The sequence below is a fragment of the Equus caballus genome, chromosome X (genome assembly GCF_041296265.1).
Source record: "Equus caballus isolate H_3958 breed thoroughbred chromosome X, TB-T2T, whole genome shotgun sequence".
Classification (NCBI taxonomy): Eukaryota; Metazoa; Chordata; class Mammalia; order Perissodactyla; family Equidae; genus Equus; species Equus caballus.
This window is the reverse complement of record NC_091715.1, coordinates 116284324-116307898: the sequence shown is the minus strand read 5'-3', so window position 1 is coordinate 116307898 and position 23575 is coordinate 116284324. Positions and strand designations below refer to the sequence as shown.

General features: G+C 41.7%; 2 protein-coding genes across 2 annotated transcripts; one reads left to right on the top strand and one right to left on the bottom strand.

The window, feature by feature from the left end:
- Nucleotides 1-2430: 2430 nt before the first annotated feature.
- NDUFA1 (NADH:ubiquinone oxidoreductase subunit A1) lies at nt 2431-5578 on the bottom strand. Its single transcript, XM_001491785.6, has 3 exons — nt 5444-5578; nt 4438-4527; nt 2431-2577 (listed from the first exon to the last, which is right to left on the bottom strand). Exons 1-3 carry the CDS (start codon nt 5543-5545, stop codon nt 2557-2559), a joined length of 213 nt encoding a protein of 70 aa, XP_001491835.1. The 5' UTR covers nt 5546-5578; the 3' UTR covers nt 2431-2556.
- Nucleotides 5579-5858: 280 nt separating this feature from the next.
- RNF113A (ring finger protein 113A) lies at nt 5859-6946 on the top strand. Its single transcript, XM_001491814.4, has one exon. It carries the CDS (start codon nt 5859-5861, stop codon nt 6891-6893), a length of 1035 nt encoding a protein of 344 aa, XP_001491864.1. The 3' UTR covers nt 6894-6946.
- Nucleotides 6947-23575: the final 16629 nt, after the last annotated feature.

The following is a 23575-nucleotide window of genomic DNA, read 5'->3' as shown; positions in this document are numbered from 1 at the left end:
CCTGAGGGAGATAGACCAGCCCCTTCATATTCCGGGCCCTGCCAACCTCTCCAGTCCCTTTTCCCTCTCCTTCCTGCCTCGCACTCTTTGCTCTAGTTCTGCACAACTGCTTGTAGATGTTTCCCACACAGCCATGCTAGTTTGTGTCCCCACACTCATGTTGTTTTCTTTGCGTGGAATGTCCTCCCCTCAGTTACCTTGTAAATCCTACCCAACCTTCAAGCCTTGGCTTGGTGTGGGCAGCACCTGGAAACTGACTCTAAGCCCTTCCCCCTTCCCTGCAACAGGTGGCTAGGTCAAGCCCCACCTCCAACTTCTGTCATAGCACTCATCACCCCATCCTGTAATTAACTGTCACCCCTACTGACTGTGAGCTCCTTAGGGGCAAGGCTGTGTCTTATTCACATTTACAGCACAGTGCCTGGCATGTAGCATTTACTCAGCAGTGTTTAAGTGAACCACAAAGAACAGTTAAAAGTACACTAAGTTGGGAGTCAAAACACCAAGATCCTGGACCTAGTTCTGTCACTAGCTAGCTAAGCAACTGCTTCCCATCCCTGACCCTTTGTTTCCTCATCTGAGGAATCAAAACTTGGAATCAATGTCTAAGGTCCTATAAGTTGGAACTGCTGATTCTAGAATGTTCTTTTTTCATAAATATTTCACTTAAAAATATTTCCCAAAGGGCAGGGCCATCTCTTCCTCCCCCTTGTGAATGTGTATGGCTTCCTCTAACCTTTTTCAGTCTTTTCCTATTGACTATTTCATTTGACCCTAGAAATAACTATGGCAGCCTGGTGGATGTAATTTCAAACAAGAACCATTCTTCCAAACAAGTGACTTAAAGGTAAGCCGTGTGTCAGATGTTACCATCACGGAAGACAGAACACGTTTGTATTTATATGTGCATAGATTCTTCGGGGTGGTGTGACAACAGGGAAGGTGCTGGACAGGTGATTAGAACAAGTCTTTTCACTGAATACCTTATGTTGTTAGATTTTGGGGCATTTTTGGTGAATACAATCTCTATTTAAAAATTAAAGACAGGGAATAAAACCAAATGAGTGGCATCATTTCCCAAGCATCATTTCAACTGGCCTTAAGTGAGGCAACCTCCGGGCCCGAGGTCAGTGGCTGGACCACATCTTTCAGAGCTGCTTTATGAAAACCCTTCTGGTTAATTGCACTTGCAAAGAATCAGAGAAATGCAGGCTATGAAGCACCACTATAATCTTTTAGCTTCAAAGTGTTTTCATCTGGTTCACTCCCGGGCAGTAGAGTATAAAAATAAAGCTAAATTTCACAGCAGGTGCCACAGAAAAGGGAGGTGAAGACCTCGGACCCGAATGCTGAAGCTGACGCGAGGTCTACCTGTCATTTTGTAGCCCCCAACTGTACAGCCCTGACACTCACCTAAGGAGGCAAACTCAGTGGACGATCCCTGCCTAGGGGCACAGTGGAGAGGTAACAGACCTGAAACATCGGTAGATTTAGTACGTTGTCACTAAGTCCTCCGTATCCCTATCTGTACTCACCGCCCTCTTTCTTCCTTTCTAGAGACAGTTCTCTTAACGATCAACCAAACGAGGCCTGTGCAGCACTCAGTGTAGACTAGAGGTTGTACTAAGTTTGTAGTCTTGACCACGGCTTTCCTTGAACAATTTCATCCTCACAGGGTGGCACAATATAGAATATTACTCTAAGTGTGACTGCCACCTCCTTCCCCTCTAAGTCTTGCCCTCTCAGATGCAGTTGACGGAAACCACAGAGTACGGGTGTGATAAGGGTCATCAGCAGATCAAATGTTATGCTAGATAAAGAATGGAGGTGAAAAACAATTTCGTTTTCTCACCTATAGGTCCGGTGGTCATCTGGGGTGTGGATGTGTACACATGGACTATCACCACCTTTACAGCAGTTACCTGTTCAGATCCTCACATTATTTGGTTACCTTTAGTGTTGAACATGCAACTCTGTATTTCAAACCGTCAGTACACTCATTTTCACAAACATGACTGTTGCTGCTGCTCTGCACTAAAACAGAAGTCAACACTTAAGCGAAGACTGTGTGTTAGATACAGAATGAATGAAAGTTGAAGGTGCAATCTCAGTTTTAAAGCATCCTAACTGGAATTTTAACCACTATAGGATTCACCCAGAAAAGGAACTAGAAAAAAAGTACTTCTCTTTCTGTATTCTCCTGGCAATCTCTGAAGCAGCAACGGTTTTTAGTATATTAGTATCTATTACAATAGTAGCAACTACCATTTATGACACATTAGGCATTGGGAACAGTGATAGGTGCCTGGTGTACAATTGTGTCTGTAGTTTTACAAGCCTCAATTGCCTTCCAGTTTTTTTAAAGTGATAAAGCTACATTGGGTAGACTGCTTCATCTTGTGTAGTACTATGAAAAAATATAAAGAAAACTTTTGGTTTTACTTTTTTGTTTTATTTTTATTAGATACTACATAACACACAATACACTGCATAACCTTCTAGCAGGGGTAGATGAGCATAACTGAGTTATTTTTCATCAATCGGGAAAATGCTTCCTTAATCAATGTTCTCCAAACCCTGAAAAACAGTTTAAAAACGAAAATGTGAGAATTCTTCTCCCATCAAAGATGTACATGTGTTATTTCCAGTGTCACTAAATGGCACTCTCTGTTATTAAAGAAAGGACCTGCACATCCTACACTGCTCTAACTCTAAAAATAAACTGGACTGAATTTTATAATCACTAAAGCGAAAAGAATCACCTATAATGATTTCTAGTTTTCTTTTTCTGACAGCAGCAAACACATCACTTTATGTAAAAAGACCCCCCCATAACAGAACTAAAGTCAAGCAACTAGATAGTTACCATGTGGATCCTTCTATAAAGCATCCTCAGAGAGTCAGGGGACAGCATAGTAAAACTGTTCTATAAAATGACAGCCAACATGAGGAAGATACTACTAGCCTCATTCCACTGTTTTACACATGAAGAAATAGAGGCTCAGAGAGGTTTAATGTCTCTTGCTCAAGTCAGTAAGGAAGCAGCAGAGCCAGAATTCAAGTTCAGGGACCCTCGCAACTCCAGAACTCTTGCCCTGTAAGCATGACACTATTGATTCAGAAGACCCACTCTATCTTACTCAGTTCACAACCAAATACTTGAGAAACTATACAGTAAAACATTAATCAGTGATGACATGTCTTCCAGGTGTTAAAATAACACAGTCCAGATATTTGTTTACTATTGTAGAAAGAATCACCTTGAGAGGAATTAAAATTGCCACCTTGTAGAAACTTTAATTCATTTGGTCTGGCCAAGGGCCTAGGAATCTGCATTGTATCTCATATGCCAGGTGATCCTGACAGTTATTCTTGGACCATACTTGAGAAATACTGCTCTCGATTTGTAGATCTCTATCATCACCTTCATTAGATTAGATTCTCACATAGCACTATACTGAGAGGCACATCACCTAGGCTGAGTCCTTTTGTGTTATCTAGTCACTCAGACCCTCTGTTTTCTCATCTATAAAATGGAATATTTACCTAGGTTCACTGTGAAGAATGAATGAGCAAGGAGAAAATATAAAAAAGTAACAAACATTTTCAAAGAATAATGAGGACAAACTCCTACAAGATATAAGAACATACTATTAGGTTGAACCATATGAAAATGCTACTACTTGGCCATTTTTAACCTAAAAAAACCCAATTTCATATGATTCAATCAAATATAAAATTACAGTAATTCTTTATATATGGCATTGGTGCAGGAATTGGTAAACCAATGGATTACAGAAGAGTGCATTGATGAAACAGGCCCATGTGTATATGGAAATTTACTAGAGTGGTATTTCAAATAAAAAAATGGACTGTTCTATAAATGGATAATTGTGACAACTGGCTATCGGAAAAAAGTAAAGTTAAATCCCGGTTTCACATTATGCCCCAAAACGACCTGTAGAAGGGTCAAAACACTAAATGTAAAAACAGAAAAGAAAAAAGAAACTGTAACAGTATTTGGAAAATTTGTAAGAATGCATTTTTATCATCTTGAGTAGTAAAGTCATTTGTAAGCAAGACATAAAACCCCAAGTCCAGAAGGATAAAATATGGTAAACTGAACATCAAATTAAAAACTGTCTGATGAAAGACATCATACGTTGAAAAAGACAAACAGCAGACTGGGAAAAATATTTGCCACATATAAAAGATTAATATCCATAATATACAAAGAACCCCTATAAATCAAAAAGTAGCAAAGGATATAGGCAAACAATCCACAGAAAAGGAAATACAAATATTAAATATGTAAAAGGCTACTCAACCTCACTAGTAGACAAGAAAATGCAAATTAAATTAGCACTGTAAGACTTTTGGCAAACTATTACCAGAACCCACGTCCCTGACAGATGGCTAGCATCAGAGCCATCTTACCTTTGACACATAATAACGATTCACTCCAGAGACGCGCCTATCTCTTTCCATCAAACTCCATTGATATGAATAATGGGCAACTCTTTTTTCCTACAATTAAAAGAAATTATTATTGCAGTTTATAAAGATAAGTGACCCAATAGAGGGATACTAGAACTTTAATAAGTGACATTATAGGAAAATGGAATCATTACTGAAATAAAAAACAAATTAACAATAAGACAATAATCCTAAATAACATCGGACCACTAAATTTTACAATTAAGATGGTAACCATGAGTTCTTACACTTTCCATTTTAACCAGCATCATTTTTTTCCTTTCCTCCTTACGTTTATTTTTTTTTAAAGACATGACTGTTTCCTTTTGGGACCCTGATGAGCAGAAAAAGCGGTAGATCACACATGAAGGACAATCACAAAAGCAGAAAACAAATACATTGTGCTCTGTATTCCCGAGATGATGTGAAGTACTAGGAAGAGAGGAAAATTACAATCCTGATGTGAATAACAGGAGCTTGCGGTAAATTCCTAAAGGATTGCAAGAGAAAGCGGGGGATAAAAAAATGTCAAGGTAAAAACCTAATTAAGGGTGGGGAAGAAGTAAAAACCGAGAAGCTACCGAGACGTGGAGGCGAGAAATTAAAGTCAAAATCCAGCAAGAAAGGAGACTGGAGGTCGAGCGAGCGGGGACAAGACTAACTGATGCCTCCCTCTGCCTAAGAGTTTGGACCTACCTCTTCGAATCTCCTACCTTCCAGCCCCCGAATCTCTACTCTACCCTCTTGTCCACTCTTCACCCAGCAACTTCTTGCTGGAGTAGAATGTGCTCTGCGTTGGGCTTCATTCCGCAAGCCTCCGCTTTTTGGCAACACAAAGAAACGGGAGGGCCGCCCTCGGTGCTCCCCGTCCCGGAGAGGCTCCGGAGTCGGCCGGCCCCCTGCCCCACCGCCCAGTTGGTAACGCCAGTCCGCCGAGTCAGCCGCCGGGCCGCGGAAGCTGCCTCACCTTGCCCCCGTTAGTGAACCTGTGGATGCGAGCGGTGGCCACCCCGGGGATGAGCAAGCACACGGCCATGACGGCCATCCCGGGGAGAATCTCGAACCACATCGCGGGACGGTCCCCTGCGCCAGACGCTTCCCTCCAGGCGTCTTAAAGGTGACCCGGCTTCGGTCCCTTCCCGGTAAGCTCCGCGGCAGCCCGCGAGCGGCGCGGGGTCACGTACGCCTCTGGAGGAAGCGACGGAGTCCGGCAGGGCTCAAGAGTGGCGCATGCTCGCGCTCTCGCCCTCCCGCGCTCCCGCAGTCCTCTTTCCGCAGCTTATTTTGCTGCGACTCGCCGCCGAGCGCTCGCCGCGAAGTGACGTGAACAGGCCCCGTACTACCCACCACGCCGCAGCCGTTTTGGAGCTCGGGACTCCAAAATGGCAGAGGAACTTTCTCCAGGAAAGATGACAGAGCAGGTGTGCACCTTCCTCTTCAAAAAGCCTGGGCGGAAAGGAGCTGCAGGTCGCAGAAAGCGCCCAGTCCGCGACCAAGAGCGCGGAGACAGCAGCAGCAGCAGCAGCGAAGAAGGCAGCACTGTGGTTCGCCCTGAAAAGAAGAGGGCGACCCACAATCCAATGATACAGAAGACCCGTGGCAGTGGTAAACAGAAGGTGGCTTACGGGGACTTGAGTAGCGAGGAAGAGGAGGAGAAGGAGCCCGAGACTCTCGGCGTGGTCTATAAGTCCACCCGCTCGGCGAAACCCGTGGGGCCAGAGGATATGGGGGCGACTGCTGTCTACGAGCTAGACACAGAGAAGGAGCGTGACGCACAGGCCATCTTTGAGCGCAGCCAGAAGATCCAGGAAGAGCTGAGGGGCAAGGAAGATGACAAGATCTATCGGGGAATCAACAACTATCAGAAATACATGAAGCCCAAGGATACGTCTATGGGCAATGCGTCCTCCGGGATGGTGAGGAAAGGCCCCATCCGAGCTCCCGAGCATCTACGCGCCACCGTGCGCTGGGATTACCAGCCCGACATTTGTAAGGACTACAAGGAGACTGGCTTCTGCGGCTTCGGAGATAGCTGCAAATTCCTCCATGATCGTTCAGATTACAAGCATGGGTGGCAGATCGAACGTGAGCTTGATGAGGGTCGCTATGGTGTCTATGAGGACGAAAACTATGAAGTGGGCAGCGATGATGAGGAAATACCATTCAAGTGTTTCATCTGTCGCCAGACCTTCCAAAACCCAGTTGTCACCAAGTGCAGGCATTATTTCTGCGAGAGCTGTGCACTGCAGCATTTCCGCACCACCCCGCGCTGCTATGTCTGTGACCAGCAAACCAATGGCGTCTTCAATCCAGCGAAAGAATTGATCGCTAAACTGGAGAAGCATCGAGCTGCGGAAGAGGGTGGTGCTTCCGATTTCCCAGAAGACCCCGATGAGGGTCCAATTCCCATTACTTAGTTTTCCCATTATTCTCAAATCTCAAAATAAATATTTTGTTTTGGAAATTTCAATTCGTGTCCTTCCTTTCTAAGGAAAGTGACAGAGGAAAAGGCGGGTGGTGAAGTAGGGTCCTGGATGGATAGCTTGTAAAAGCATCGAGGTAGGTATAATCTGAATTTTTACTTTGTAAATGCTGCCTGTGTGTAACAGATACTTCTCACAATCCTTTGGCATAAATCCTGGGGGTGGGAGAAGTCCGAGAAAAGGGCTAGACTTTGCTGAAGTAACCAAAGCTGTGATGAAAGCAAGAACTGAACCTATTTGTTCTAGCACATTTCCGTATCACTTAATAGTTTACAAAAGTACTTTCATGCATTATCTCTATTGGGAGCCTGTACTACTTCAAACACACCCCAGCCAAGGTCGGGGGGTGGGTTTGAGTGGGCGAATTGGGCTGGGGGACTGGTAGCTGGCACCACAGGGTGCATGTGTGGGAAACTGCCCTTGCTCTCCTTGAAGCACCTATAGGTAACTCCCCTTCCATGGATGACTGAAATGGTCTGTGCCGTGCTGTCCAATATGATAGCCACTATTTCATGCAGCTGTTAAGCACTTGAAATGTGGCTGGCAGCCACTGTACTGGATATCGCAGTTCTAGACTGAACTTGTGAACCTGCAGAGGGCAAAAACCTAGTATTTATAAGCCGTTATCTGAAACTATTCTCACAGACTCTGTAATAGAGCTGACCACGCCCGATTAAAGTCAATCTATGTACCGGATGTCCCAACTAGTTTGTGAATTCCTCAGTGACTAGCCCACTGCTTGGCATATAATAAGAACTTAATAAATAAACCCAGAGAGGTCTGAAAAGGGAAATTGGAGCCAAAGCCTTGAATCCAAGCTGAGGAGCTTTGCTACATTCTGTAGGTAATGAGATAGCAGAGGTTTGGGGATGGGAACACAATCGGACTTTTTCTTATGTTACTGTGGTTGCAGGCTATTGGATGGATTGATAGGCAGGGAGGCCAGTTCAGCCAAATGATTAGTATATTTGTATTGATCTGACTAGAATCTGGGCTGATCCCAGGAAACAGATACAAAAATAAACTGTGGGTTAGAGTGTTTTTTTATTCACATTCATTAATCCATTTAAAGATATTCTTTGAGCAGCTGCTCTGTCAGGCCTATGTTTGGCATAGGGGATATTAGAAAAAAAAGACAGACACAGCCCTTGTCCTCATGGAGCTGGACATCAAACAATGACAAATGTAATGAGTACAAGGAAAAAAGTGCACTGGGTTGAGCTCTCAGGGTTAGCCCAATCCCAGCTTTAGAGGAGTTCAGAATCATAAACTCACTTGATAGAATGAGAGACATTCTATAACAGAATGTATAGAGAGGATACATGAGAAGCCTGCTGGGAAAAGGGCTTAAGAAATCGTCACACAGGAAACAGTATTAACCGATGGGACAAAGAAACAGCCAAATAGGAAACAAGAAAGAGAACATTGTAGAGGCAGACAGAAAAACAGGAGCATACACTGCCACAGAAGGCAAAGGAAGAGAGTGTTCTAAAAAGTGTCATGGAAAGAAATATGGCAACGAGTAGCAAAAGAATCATAAAAAATGGTTCTTACATATATTTTTTACTATTCTTTAGAATTTATACTAAGAAAGTTATTCAAAAGTAATAAAGCTTTATGGAAAAAGATATACATTGAATTGCTATGTATTATATAAGCTGAGGGAAAAGGTCCAGGAGAAAACAAAGAAGATGAAAGAAAAAGAATGGTGCTGATGACTAAGCTCTAGAAGGTGTCTAGAAATGAGAGGGGGTGGGATTAAAGGCATAAATCAAGAAGTTAGTCTTAGGGGCCAGCCCCGTGGCCAAGTGGTTAAGTTCACGCGCTCTGCTTCGGTGGCCCAGGGTTTCACCCCGGTTCCAATCGTGGGCGCGGACATGGCATCGCTCATCAGGCCATGCTGAGGCGGCATCCCACATGCCACAACTAGAAGGACCCACAACTAGAATATACAACTATGTACTGGGGCTACTTGGAGAGAAAAAAGCAGGAAAAAAAAAAGTCTTAAAGAGCTGAAAGACGAAAGATGATATTCGTCTACTACTCCACATACATTTTTTCATACCTGTGTGTGAAACTTAAGAGTATTCAAAATATATGCAAATGAGTATTATTCTTGGGATCCACAACATTCAGCAGATTCTTAAAAGGTATCATAACTTCACAAAAGCACATAAATTGATAGTGTACTCAAAGTATTTTTCATGTTTACAAGTTTATGATTATATTTTTAAAAGTCAGAACTATTTTTATCTCCTTTAATTAAATGGTGCAACTTCATTTCATAGGGGGAAAGTAAACAGTTGTTCTTACAAATGTAAAAAAATTAAATATGGAAAAAAAAGAAAACAGCAGAGATGAGATTGCAGCCGGACTCGGAAGGAGCTAACCTAGTCTGAGAGGTGAGAGGAGGCTCCCCTAGAAAATGACCCTCAAACAGACCGGAAAGGGGAGTGGGAGGAAGAGGAGCCCAGGCAGAAAGAAGCATATACAAACGACCTGAAGTGAGAGACCGGCTCCAGCTGAGAACTCAAAGCAGTCCAGGATGGCTGGAGGCAAAAGACGAGCGGGCCAAGCAGTCAGGGCCAAAGAGCAGACACCTTGCAAGTCATGTGAAGGACTCTGGACTTTATCTGAAGGGCCAAGGGACATCATCAAAGGGTTTTCAGAAAGAGAGTGAGATGACCAGATGTGAATTGTAAAAAGATAATTCTGCAGCGTGGGGAAGGAAGGAGCCAGACGTGAGACGGGGGGATCAGCTGGGGGGGGGGCTGGTGCACTAGTCCAGGTGGTACGGTAAACGGGACTAGATTGCAGGCTGTGGACAGTCACTGAATAGTTTTTGAGTACCCACTACCTGCCAGGCATTGATTTAAGCTCACTGGAGATACAGCCATAACAAAAGCACTCAAGTCCCTGCTCTCACAGAACTGACATGAGAGACAGTAATAGATTTGTATGTACAGATACGTAATATCAGATTGAGGTAAGTACTATGAGGAACAATAAAGCAAAGCAAGAGGATAAGAGTGCAGTGTGGGGGGATGCTCTTCTAAATAGGGTGGGCAGGGAGGGCCTCTTCTGATCAGGCGATATTTGAGCAGAGACCTAAATGAAGTAGGTATCTGAGAGAAGAACATTCTAGACAGAGAACACCAAGCAAAGGCCCTGAGGCAGAAAGTGCCTGACATGTCCTAGGAACAGTGAGGAAGAAGTGTAATTGGAGTGGACTCAAGGAAAAGGAAAGAACTCTAGGATTAGGTAAGTAATGGAGGGAGGGGCAGACTGTGGACAGCCTTATTAGCTACTGTAAGGACTCGGGCTTTTCTTCTCAGTGAGATGGAAGCCACTGGGAGGTGTTGAGCAGAGGAGTGACATGATCTGACACTGGCTTTAAAAAGGACCTTTCTGGAACTTTTGGGGGATAGTGGAAATGCTTTATATCTTAATCGGGATGTTTGTTACATAAGTGTCTACATTTGTCCAAACTCACTGGAATGTATACTTAATGTGCATTTCATTGTATGAGATTATATCTCATTAAGAAATATCTTCAAGCCAAAGGGGAAAAAAGGAACTCTGGTTGCAAGGTAGAGAATAAACCCGGGCAGGAGGGTCAAGGGATGAAGCAGATGGGTCAGTTGGAAGGCTACTGCCGTTGCCCAGGTGAGAGATGACAGTGGCTCAAACCAGGTAGTGGTGAGAAGGAGTCAGATTCTGGATGTATTTTGAAAGTAAAACTGACAAGGTTTCCTGGTGGGTTAGATATGGGGCGTAAAATAAAGAGTCAAGGTGACCCCAAGATTTTTGACACGAGCAACCGGGTGGAAGGTGGTACCACATATTGAGAAGGAAAGATGGACATACAGAAAAATGCAGAAAACACAACTTTGCAGAATAACAAGCGATTATACAGGAACATCTGCATAACTACCACCCAGGTCACGAAATACAAAACTGACAACACTCAAGAAGCCACTCATGTACCTTCTCCTGATTACAACGGCCCCCCCACAGACACAGGTAACCTCTAGGCTGACTTTTATGGTAATCACTCCATTGGTCTTTTTCCTTGACCCCAGCCTTCCTCTTTAGCTATTTCTCTCTCCTTCCCTCTCACCAAACCAAGAATAATGTATACTTAAAGGCTTTCCTTTTTCACCTCCCATTTACTCTTTTTTTGTAACAACTTTATTTAGATATAATTCATATATCATTCACAATCTTAAAGTATATACTTGAGGGGCTTTGAGTATATTCACAAGGTTGTTCAACCATCACCACTATCTAATTCAAGAACATTTTTAACACCCCCAAAAGAAACCCATACCCATTAGCAGTCACTCTTCATCATCCCCCCTCACCCCCGACCCCAGGCAACCGCTAATCTCCTTTATGTCTCTCTCTGTTTGCTTTTTCCGGACATTCCATATTAATGGAATCATATAATATGTGGTCTTTTGTGACTGCCTGCTTTCACTTAGCATGTTTTCAAGGTTCATCCATGTTGTAGCATGTATCAATACATTCCTTAATATGGCTGAATAATATTCCATTGTATGGATATACTACATATTTTTTTATCCACTTATCAGTTGATGGACATTTGGGTTGTTTCCACATTTTGGCTATTATGAAAAACGATGCTATGAACATTCATGTACACATTTTTGCGGGGGCATACGTTTTCATTTCTCTTGGGGAGATACCTAGGTGGAAATGCTAAGTCATATGCTCTGTTTAACTTCTTCTAAAACGTTTTTTTTTTTTTTACTGAAGTAAAATTCACATAACATTGATCAGTTTAAAGTGAACAATTCAGTGGCATTTAATATATTCACAATGTTGTGAAACTACCACCTCTATATAATTCCAAAACATTTTCATCACCCCAGAAGAAAACGCTGTGCCCTTAAACAAATGCTCTTCATTCTCTCCTCCCTCCACTCCCTGACAACCACCAGTCTGCATTCTGTTTCTGCAGATGTAGCTATCTAGAAATATCTGCAGAAATATCTATTCTAGATATTTCATATAAATAGAACAATACAATACATAATCTTTGTGTCTGGCTTCTTTCACTTAATGTCTTCAAGGTTTATCCACACTGTGGCATGTACCATCAGTACTTCCTTTTTGAGGCTGAATAATATCCCATCATATGTATATACCACGACTTGTTTATTATCCATTCATCTGTTGATGGGCATTTGTGCATTTGCCACCTTTTGGCTCTTGTAAATAGTGCTGCTCTGAAAAGGAGTGTACATATACTTACTTGAGTACCTGTTTTCAATTCTTTCGAGTATTCACCCGGGAGTAGAATTGCTGGGTCATATAGAAAGGCTATGTTTAACTTTTTGAAGCAAATGCTCCTTATTCTTTTTGAAGAACTGGCAAACTGTTTTCCACAGCAGCTGCACCATTTTACATTCCCACCAGCAATGCAAGACAGTCCCAATTTCTCCACATCCTCACCAACACTTCTTATTTTCCTTTTTTTACAGCCATCCTTGTAGATGTGAGGTGGTATCTAACTGTGGTTTGGATTTGCACTTCCCTAATGACTAATGACATTGAGCATCTTTTCATGAGCTTATTAGCCATTCATATATCATCTTTGGAGAAATGTCTGTTCAAGCCCTTTACCCATTTTTCAATTGGGTTGTTTGTCTTTTGGTCGTTCACTTGTAAGAGTTCTTTATAAATTCTGGGTACTTATCAGATATATGATTTGCAAATATTTTATCCCATTCTGTGGGTTGTCTTTTTACTTCCTTGTTGGTATTCTTTGGAAGCACAAAAGGTTTTAATTTTGATGAGGTACAATTTATCCATTTTTCTTTTGTTATTCATGTTTTTGGTGTCATATCAAAGAATACATTGATAAATCCAAGGTCACAGAGATTTACCCCTGTTTCCAAGAGTTTATAGTTTTAGCTCTTACATTTAGGTCTTTGATCCATTTTTTTTTTAAGATTTTATTTTTCCTTTTTCTCCCAAAATGCCCTGGTACATAGTGTGTATTTTTAGTTGTGGGTCCTTCTAGTTGTGGCATGTGGGACACTGCCTCAGCATGGCTTGATGAGAGGTGCCATGTTCACGACCAGGATTCGAACTGTCGAAACCCTGGGCCAGGGGCTGGCTCTGTGGCCGAGTGGTTAGGTTCGCGCGCTCCGCTGCGGCGGCCCGGGGTTCGGATCCTGGGTGCGGACATGGCACCGCTGGTCAGGCCACGTTGAGGCGGTGTCCCACATGCCACAACTAGAAGGACCTGCAGCTAAGATATACAACTGTGTATGGGGGGGTTTGGGGAGATAAAGCAGAAAAAGAAAAAAAGATTGGCAACAGTTGTTAGCCCAGGCGCCAATCCTTAAAAAAAAAAAAAAAAAAAAAGGAAGATTGGCAACAGTTGTTAGCCCAGGCGCCAATCCTTAAAAAAAAAAAAAAAAAAAGGAAGATTGGCAACAGTTGTTAGCCCAGGTGCCAATCTTTAGGAAAAAAAAAAAAAAAGAAAAAAGAAACCCTGGGCCACCAAAGCGGAGCGCACGAACTTAAACCACTGGGCCACGGGGCCGGCCCCCTCTTTGATCCATTTTGAGTTAATTTTTGTATACAGCATGAGGTAAGGGTTCGATGTCATTCTTTTGCCTGTGACTATCCAGTGACCCAGCACCATTTCTTGAAAAGACAACTGAATGTTCTTAGCACTCTTGTAAAATATCAGTTGAACATACACACATGGGTTTATTTCTGGACTCTCACTTCTATTCTGTTTATCTATCTGTCCATCCTTATGCCAGTACCATAAGGTCTTTATTACTGTTGTTTTGTAGTAAGTTTTAAAGTCAAGAACAGTGAATCCTCCTACAGTTTTGGATATTTTGGATCTCTTACAATTCCTTATGAATTTTCAAACCAGCTTGTCAATTTCTATAACCAAATCAGCTGGCATTCTGCCAGAGATGTCATTGAATCTACAAATCAATTTAGGGAGCATTGCCATCTTAATATTAATTAATGTTAATATTAATCTTCCAATTGAACACAGGATGTTTTTCCACTTATTTTAATCTGTAATTTCTTTCAACAATGTTTTTTAGTTTTCAGATTGTAAGTATTAAATTTATTTTATTAGCTTTATTCCTAATACTTTATTATCTTTTATGCCATTGGAAATAAAATTGTTTTCTTAATTTCGTTTTCAGATTGTTCATTTCAAGTGTATAGAAATGCAATTGATTTTTTATCTTGATCTTGTAGCCTGTAACCATGCTGGACTCCTTAGGATTTTCTGTGCACATGATCACTGCATTTGCCAAGAGAGATAGCTTTACTTCTTTTCCAGTCTGGATGTCTTTTAGTCATTGTCTTCACCAATTGCCATGGCTGGAACCTCCAGTACTATGCTGAATAGAAGTGGTGAGAGCAGACCTCCTTGTCTTGGTCCTGCTCTTAGGAGGAAAGCATCCAGTCTCTGACCACTAGGTATGTTGTTAGCTGTGTTTTTGTAGATGCTCTTTTTCAGGTTGAGGAAGTTCCCGTCTATACTGAGTTTAAGTGTTTTATCCTGAAAGGATATTGGAGTTCTATAAAATGCTTTTTCTGTGTTTACTGAGATGATTCTGAGGGTTTGTTTTTTATTCTACTAATACAGCGTATTAAATTATTTGATTTTTGGATGTTACATCAACCTTGTGTTCCTGGTATAAATTCCACTTGGTCTTGGTGTGTAATTATTTTTGTATGTTGTTGGGTTCAATTTGCTGGTATGTTGTTGAAGATTTTTGTGTCCATATTCATAAGAAAGATTGGTCTATAATTTTCTTTTCTTGTGAAGTCTTTGTCTAATTTTGATATCAGGGTAATACTGACCTTATAAAATGAGTTAGGAAGTGTCCACTCCTCTTCTATTTTTTGGAAGGTTGTGAAGTATTGTTACTAATTCTTTAAATGTTTGGTAGAATTCAGCAGAGAAGCCATCTGAGCCTGGGCTATTTTTCTGTATTATTTTTATTACTAATTCAATCTCTTTACTTGTTATAGGTCTATTCAGATTGTATATTTCTTCTTGAGTCAGTTTCCATAGTTTGTGTGTTCCTATAAATTTGTCATTTCATCTAAGTTTTCTAATTTGTTAGCATACACTTGTTCATGGTATTCATTTATAATCCTTTTTATTTCTGTAAGGTCAGCAGTAATGTCCCCTCTTTCACTTTTGACTCCAGTAATTGAGTCCTCTCCCTTTTGTTTTTTTAGTCAATCTAGCTAATGGTTTGCCAATATTATTGATCTTTTCAAAGAACCAGCTTTTGGTTTCATTGATGATTTTCTCTATTGTTTTTCTATTCTCTATTTCATTAATTTCCACTCTAATCTTTATTATTCCCTTCCTTCTGCCTGCTTTAGGTTAAGTTGGAAAAGACACTTTTCCAGTGTCTTAAGAATGAAGGGTTAGGTTATTAATTTGAGATCTTTCTTCTTTTTTCAATGTAAGGATTTACAGCTATAAATTTCCCTCTAAGCACTGCTTTTCTGCATTTCATATGTTTTGGTATGTTGTATCTTCATTTTCATTCATCTCAAGGTATTTTCTAATTTTCCATTTGATTTCTTCTTTGACTCATTTATTGTTTTAGAGTGTGTTGTTTAATTTCCACATATTTGTAGATTTTCCAGTTTTCTTCTGTTATTGATTTCTAACTTCATCCCATTGTGGCCAGAGAACATACTTTGTATTCTTTCAATACTTTTAAATTTACTGAGGTTGGTTTTATGGCCCGTCATTTGGTCCATGCTAGAAAATGTTCCATGTGCACTTAAGAAGAATGTACATTCTCCTGTTGTTGAGTGTAATGTTCTATGGATGGAATGTGTTTCTTAGGTCTAGTTGGTTCATAGTGTTGTTCAGTTTTTCTATTTCCTCAGTAATCTTCTGCCTAGTTATTCTATCCATTATTGAAAATGGGGTATTGAAGTCTCCAAAAATTATTGAAATGTCTATTTCTCCCTTCATTTCTGTTAGACTTTCCTTCATGTATATTGGTGTTCTTTTACTAAGTGCGTATGTTTATAATTGTTATATCTTCCTAATGGATTGACCGTTTTATCATTATAGGATGTCCCTCTTTATCTCTAATAACATTTTTTGTTCTAAAGTCTATTATGTCTGATATTAGTGTAGCTACTTTAGCTTTCTTGTGGTTGCTGTTTGCATGATATATCTTTTTCTATCCTTTTACCTTCTGACCCCAGGAGGGCTCCTCCCAGCTGTCTCCTTATGCAGTTCTCTCTTGCAGATTAGCTGGCCTACAGTTTAGTTTATATCTCCACTGAATCTACCAATCACCTCCCAATGGCCCTTCACCACAACCTCCACTGTTTGAGAATATCCTTCTAAGCTTGAACTTCCTCATCTTATGTTGCAAATGAAGTCAGTTCCTTTGGGAAGAAATTAGGATCTATCTATTTTGTGACCTGCTTTTCCCCCAAGGAAAAATCTCCAAACCAAGACTGTGGAGTTGGGGGGTGAGGTGAATGACTTGCTTCTCTGTCTGACATCCCCACTTTAGGACCTGAGTGCTAAGTGGGGGTGGGGCAGTAGCCTCAGGTCTTCTTAGCTTGCTTCTGCCAGTGTGGAAACACCTTACCAGCCAGGGCAAGGGTGATCAGGGCCCTAGTATTTTCAGCCCCATCATGCTCAAAGTAGAGCCTCTATCTCACCTGAGGGGGATGGGTGAAAGAAGGGACCCCCACCTCTCAGCCACACTAGCCCAGAACTTAGCCCTAGCAACAGGCAGTGGGAGGCAGGATGAGAAATGCTGATATCCCGCCTCTTCTGGGAAGATAGCCCTCCAACCAGGAGCTGCATAGAGAGAGCCCTGTATTCTTGGATGCACCAGTCTAGAATGGAGCTTCCATCTCACTGATCTGGGAAGAGAGAGGGAGACGATGGTCTTAGTTCAAATACCACAGGCTCTTGCTGTTCTTATAGAATCTTAGTAGATTATCTTGAATAGATATTTTTTTAATTTGGTGTATACTCTTAGGATTATTTCCAGACACCGTAAATGGCTGTTGTTTTTTAATAATCTTCTCCAGTTGCACTGAGCGGTGGGTGCATGGAGCTCCTCATACTGCCTGCTGGAAGACAATCTCTCCTCCCATTTCCTCTTTAGCTCACCAAAAAGCCCTCTTTTGGCCTTACCATTTCTGAGGGACATGATTAATGCTGACCAATATCCTGTTCCCCTTCCTTCTGGGGCACATGGAAGAATACACTTCCCAATATCCTTGCATTACACAAGGCCACATGACTAGATCAGACCAAAGAAACATGAGCAGAAGCAATGCCTGCACAAAGGCTCTATGTGGTTCTCCAGTTTCTCTCTTCCCCTGCTGAAGTGAACCTGGAAGCCTCATGTTGAGATGGTGAAGCTAAAATACCAAAGCTTATTAAATTGCTAAGTCACCCCATGGAGGGAAGCTGTTTGGAAGAGTTGCTTGGCCCTGCTATATACTTTGGAGGGAGAAAGAGACTCTTGTTGTCTTACACCACTGAAATTTCTGGTGTTGTCTGTAGTTGCAACACAGCCTAACCTATCCTGATAAATACGCCACTCTGCTGTCATGACTTTTGCTAAAGTTACCCAGACTTAGCAAAAGGCTTGTACCTGTGCTAAGGTACAACCCAACTCCTAATTACATTTTTTAGTGTTTACCTTAATTGACCTCTCTGCAGCATACAACAGCTACTATTGATTGAGACACATGTGACCAGCATTTTACAAACATTAAACTCATCATTATAAAAGCAAAATCAAACTTGTCAGATCATGGGTCCTAATTCTAGGGTTTGGAAACTAAGTTATTGTGGCAGAGAGGGTAGCATCTGCTTCTAGAAAGTTTGGACGAGGAGGCAGAGTATCAGGATTAGTCTGGGGAGCAGGAGAAGTTCCCTGGTAAGGAGCTCCCAGGCACCCTGAGGACACCTCCAGGGAAAGAGATGGTTTCCTCTTTCCCTCCTTTCTACTCCCTTCCGCCCTCATCTGTTGGTTCATTTATTCAGTCAGTCAGCAAACTTGACCAAATACTTAAGGCTGTGCAATCACTGGACTAGGCTCTGGGCATCCAGGATGTGAAGACACAGCGCCTGCCCTCAGGAAGCTCACAGTTTACTGAAGAAGACACACAGATAAATTGCGTGAGAGTCAAGCATTAACTGAGGCATGTACAGGATGCTTCAGGGTCACCTGGCTAACACTACCTGGGGACGTGGGAGCTTCACAAAGGTGGTGACAGTTGGGTGGGGTCTTGAGGGATGAGTAAGAGTTTTCCAGGCTGACTAAGAGGAGGAAGCACCTTCCAAGTAGCGGGAACAGCATGGGCAAAGGCATGGAGATGCCATGGGGCATAGTAGGATTTTAACCTGGGAGAACAACGTGATCAGTTTGATTCATTCTGTGACTCAATATATATGTGCCACACACTGCACTAGGTGGTGGGGATGACAGCAGTGGAAAAGCCAAGTCCCTAAACCCATGGAGCTTACATTCTAGGAGAAGAGATCGACACAGAGCAAAGGGATACGATTAAAGCAGGGGATGGGAAGAGAGAGGGCCCAGAGGGGCTGTTTTAGACAGGGTGATCAGAGAAGGCCTCCCTGACCACGCGGCATTTGAGCAGGACTGAATGAAGTGAGGGAGCAAGCCTCGTGGATGAACAGGGAAAGCTCATGCCAGGCAGAGGGCATGGCAGGTGCAAAGGCCCTGGGGTGGGAGCATGCTTGGCATGATCAAGGAACAAGCAGGTGGGGTGGGGGAGGACAGAAGCAGCACAAGGAGGTGGGGGGTGAAGTTGATAGGAGATGGGGTGGGTGAGGGAGAGGAGGACCCCATCATGTAGGGCCCTGTGGGCTACAGCAAGGAGTAGAGAGCTCACTCTAAGTGGGATGGGAAGCATTTGCTGAATCTGCATGTTGGGGTGTGAGAGGAGAGTGAGGTGCTAGGATGACCCCAAGGTTTTCCCTACGCAGCTGAAGGAAGGAGATGCCATGGAGGGCTGCGGAGGAGCCTGGGGTAAGCCCAGGAAGACTTCAATTTGGACGGGCTAAGTTTGAGAGGCCTCTGAGACCTCCCCGGGGAGATCAAGGAGGCAGCTGCATCTGTCTGGAACCCAGAGGAGGGATCAGAGCAGCAGGTGCCCATGCAGAGGGGGCAGTGAAAGACCTGAGTCCGGAGAAGATCCTCAAAGTAGTGAACACACAGAGAGGCAGTCCAAGGCCTGAGCCCTGCGGCTCTCCAACCTCCAGATTCCAGAGGATGGAGGGAGAGTCCAGTAAAAGGCGCTGAGGACCGACTGACTGGCTAGTGAGTCCAAAGGAAACCAGGAGAGCCTGGTGTCCCAGAAGCCAAGGCAAGCAAGGGTCGCAACCATGTCAAATGCCGCCGAGAGGCCCAGTAAGATGAGGACTCAGAACTCACCACTGGATGTGACAGCAGGAAGGGAAAGCCATGGAGGGCCTTGACAAGTGTGATCCTGAGGCCCTGTAGGGGTGTGAACTTTACTGAAGTGAGTTCAAAAGATAATGGGAAGTAAGGAATTATAGACTGCCCTAGTTCAGCTCTCTCTCCTCACTGTCACACTCCCTTCTATTCATCCTGGGAACTGCCATCAGAGATCTCTCTAAAATGCAAATGTCATCATGTGACTTCTCTTTAAAATTCTTCAGTGATAGTTGAAAAAATATTGGCAAAATATTGATCATTGTTATTATTTCTGGGCTTTCTATTCTGTTCCATTGTTTTTAATATCTGTCTGCCGGTACCATACTGTTTTAAATACTGTAGCTTTGCAATATATTTTGAAGTCAGAAAGTGTAATGCCTTTGACTTTGTTCTTTCTTAAGATTGTTTTGGCTATTCAGGGTCCTTTGTGGTTCCATATGAATTTGTTTTTTCTGTAAAAAATTCCATTGGGATTTTGATAGGGATTACATTGACTCTGTGGATCGCTTTGGGTATTATGGACACTTTAACAATATTAATTCTTCCAATCCATGAACATGGGATATCTTTCCATTTGTTTGTGTCTTCAATTTCTTTCATCAGTGTTTTTCAGTTTTCACTGTACAAGTCTTTCACCTCTTTAGTTAAGTTTATTCCTAAGTGGTTTATTTTTTGATGCTACTGTAAATGGAAATATTTTCCTAATTTCCTTTTCAGATAGTTTGTTGTTAGTGTATAGAAACGCAACTGACTTTTATATGTTGATTTTGTATCCTGAAACTTTACTAAATTAAGGTGCCAAAAATATACAATGGGGAATGGATAGTCTCTTCAACAAATGATTTTGGAAAAACTGGCTATCTACATGCAAAAGAATGAAATTAGACCCTTATCTTACACCATACACAAAAATCAATTCAAAATGGATTGAAGACTTAAATATAAGACTTGAAACTGTAAAATTCCTAGAAGAAAACATAGGGAGAAAATTTCTTGACAATGATTTCATGAATATGACACCAAAAGCACAGGCAACAAAAGCAAAAATAAACAAGTGGGACTACATCAAACTAAAAGCCTTCTGCACAGCAAATGAAACAATCGACAGAGTGAAAAGGCAATCTAAGGAATGAGAGAACATATTTGCAAACAATATATCTGAGAAGAGGTTAATCTCCAAAATATGTAAAGAATTCCTACAACTCAACAGTAAAAAAAACCTATTAACCTGATTAAAAACTGAGCTAAGGACTTGATTAGACATGTCTCAAAGATATACGAATGGCCAACAGATATATGAAAAGATATTCAACATCACTAATCATCAGGTAAACGCAAATCAAAACCACAACATCACCTCAAACCTGTTAGGATGGCTATTAACAACAACAACAACAACAACAACAAGACAACAAGTGTTAGCAAGGATGTGGAAAAATTGGAACACTTGTATACTGTTGGTGCAGCTGTAAAGAAAACAGTATGGAAGTTCTTCCAAAAATTAAAAATACAACTACCATAAAATCCAGCAATCCCACTTTTGGGTATTTATCCAAAAGAATTGAAATCAGAATCTCAATGAGATATTAGTACTTCCATGTTCACTGCAGCACTATTATAGCAGCCAAGACGTAGAAACCATCTAAATGTCCATCAACAGATGAATGGATAAGGAAAATGTATATACATACAATGAAATATTATTCAGCCTTAAAAAAGAAGGAAATCTTGCAATATATGGCAACATGGATGAAACTTTAGGACACTATGCTAAGTGAAATAAACCAAAGGACAAATATTGCCTGATTCCACTTAGATGACGAATCTAAAATAGTCAAACTCATAGAAGCAGAGAACAGAATGGTGGTTTCCAGGGGCTGGGGTAGGGGGGAAATGGGGAGTTGCTAATCAATGGGTATACAAGATGAATAAGTTCTAGAAATCTGCTGTAAAACATTGTGCCTATAGTTAACAATACTGTACTGTTCACTTAAAAATCTGTTAAGAGGGTAGATCTCATGTTGGGTTCTTACCACAATGAAATAAAAAATTTTAATTAAAAAAAGTTCTAAATGTGAGTGCCAACAACAGAATGAAACTTCCAGCTAACATATCATTTCATCTGCCAGGGAATAAAGTAGCTTTTCCTTAAATGCTAACAATCATGCAAGTTCACTAGTTTCCTCAAAATGAAATGCTTTGATCTAATAAACTAACCTTATCATTAAACACCAATCCCAAAAATCTTGCTGTTTTAAATAAACACACTCTCCAAGATCACATAAAAAAATACTGATAATTGTTGAAACTGAGTGACTGCTTAATAGGGGTTCATTATACCATTCTCTCTACTTTTAGGCACACCTGAACATTTCCATAATAAAAAACTTTTTTAAAAAATTCCTTTATTTCCCCATCCCAATCTCCAGGATAAAGTACAAATTTTTTAGCAGGAAAACAAGATTCTTTAGGATCAGACCTAGCTCTCTGGCTTTATATCTTACACACTCCTACCCCCGCTCCTCTTGCATTCCATACTCCAGGTTAGGATTTCTCAGCCTCAGCACTATTGTGATTTTGGTCCCAATAATTCCTTGATGTGGGGGGTTTACCTGCACATTGTAAGATTTTTAGCAGTATCTCTGTCTTCTACCCACTAGATGCCAGTAGCAGTCCCCTGGTTGTGACAACCAAAAAAATTCTCCAGATGCTGCCAAATGTTCCCTAGGGGGCAAAAGAGCCCCCTGTTGAGACCACTGGTCTACGAATACAAGCCAGCAGTTCCTATTCCCTTTGCCTGGAATGTTCTCCCCCTCCTCCTTTGCCTGACAACTTTTGTTAATGATTCAAATACTTGCTTAAAGCAACACTTCTTTGAAGTGAAGTTTTTTGTTTCCTGTGTTCATTTCATTTCTGTAGCTGCACTGCCTAACACAGGCCCTGGCATAAAATAGGTGCTTAATAAATGTTTCCTGAGAGGATTAATCATTCAAATGATTAATAATGATAAATTAATGATGAGATTTTTATTGAGCTCCTTGTGAGCACTGAATTTTATAAAGGGTCTAAAGCAGGATCCTCACTCTAGGGTGGTTTACAATTTAATGGGTGTGATAGAAACTGTTACCTTTCCCCCATTATCCTTTATCTCCTTTTGTCTTGAATAAAAGAAGTTCTGATGGCTGCCTAGTAAAAACATTTCCCAACCTCCCTTACAGAGTAAGTCTTAGCTAAGGGATGTAAGTGGAAGTGGTACATGTTCTTTAAAAGAAGAGGCATGCTCTTCTTGCCTTCCTCCTTCCTTTTGGCTGAAATGCAGCTCAAGTGGCTGGAGCTCAAGCAGCTATTATGAGCTACGAGGCAGAAGACTCACACTAAGGATGGCAGAGCAACAATAAAGAACAAGCTTGGGGCCAGCTCAATGGCACAGCAGTTAAGTGCGCACATTCTGCTTTGGCGGTCTGGGGTTTGCTGGTTCAGATCCCGGGTGCGGACATGGCACCGCTTGGCAAGCGATGCTGTGGTAGGCGTCCCACATATAAAGTAGAGGAAGATGGGCATGGATGTGAGCTCAGGGCTGGTCTTCCTCAGCAAAAAGAGGAGGACTGGCATCAGATGTTAGCTCAGGGCTAATCTTCCTCAAAACAAAAACAAAAACAAAAAAGAACAAGCTTGTGTCCCTGATGAGCATTAGGTCACCATACTCACTTTGGACTTCATCTTCTGACTTAATTTATAGCAGAACAAAATAAACTTTTATCTACTTTAAAACACAGTTAAACTTAATCCTAAATAATTGAGTTAGGAAGACCAAAAGCAGAGGAAATTTGATTGAGGAGCAAAACAGAATCCCAGGTAGTTTGCACAAGAGTAAACTAAAGCAAAAAGTGGGTGCAACACTAAGTATGCATCATGCCCAGAGGTGCTTGGGAATAGGGCTTAAATTCCTCACACCTGCAAAGTGCAGATCCCTCAAGCTGAGAAACAAGCAATAGTAACAACAAAAATACAGTAAAAGAGATCTGAACTGGTGAAATCATGGGGCCCAGTAGAGGCAAACACAAAATTTCTCTGTAAGGATATTTTCATATCCAGGCATATGGGACTTTT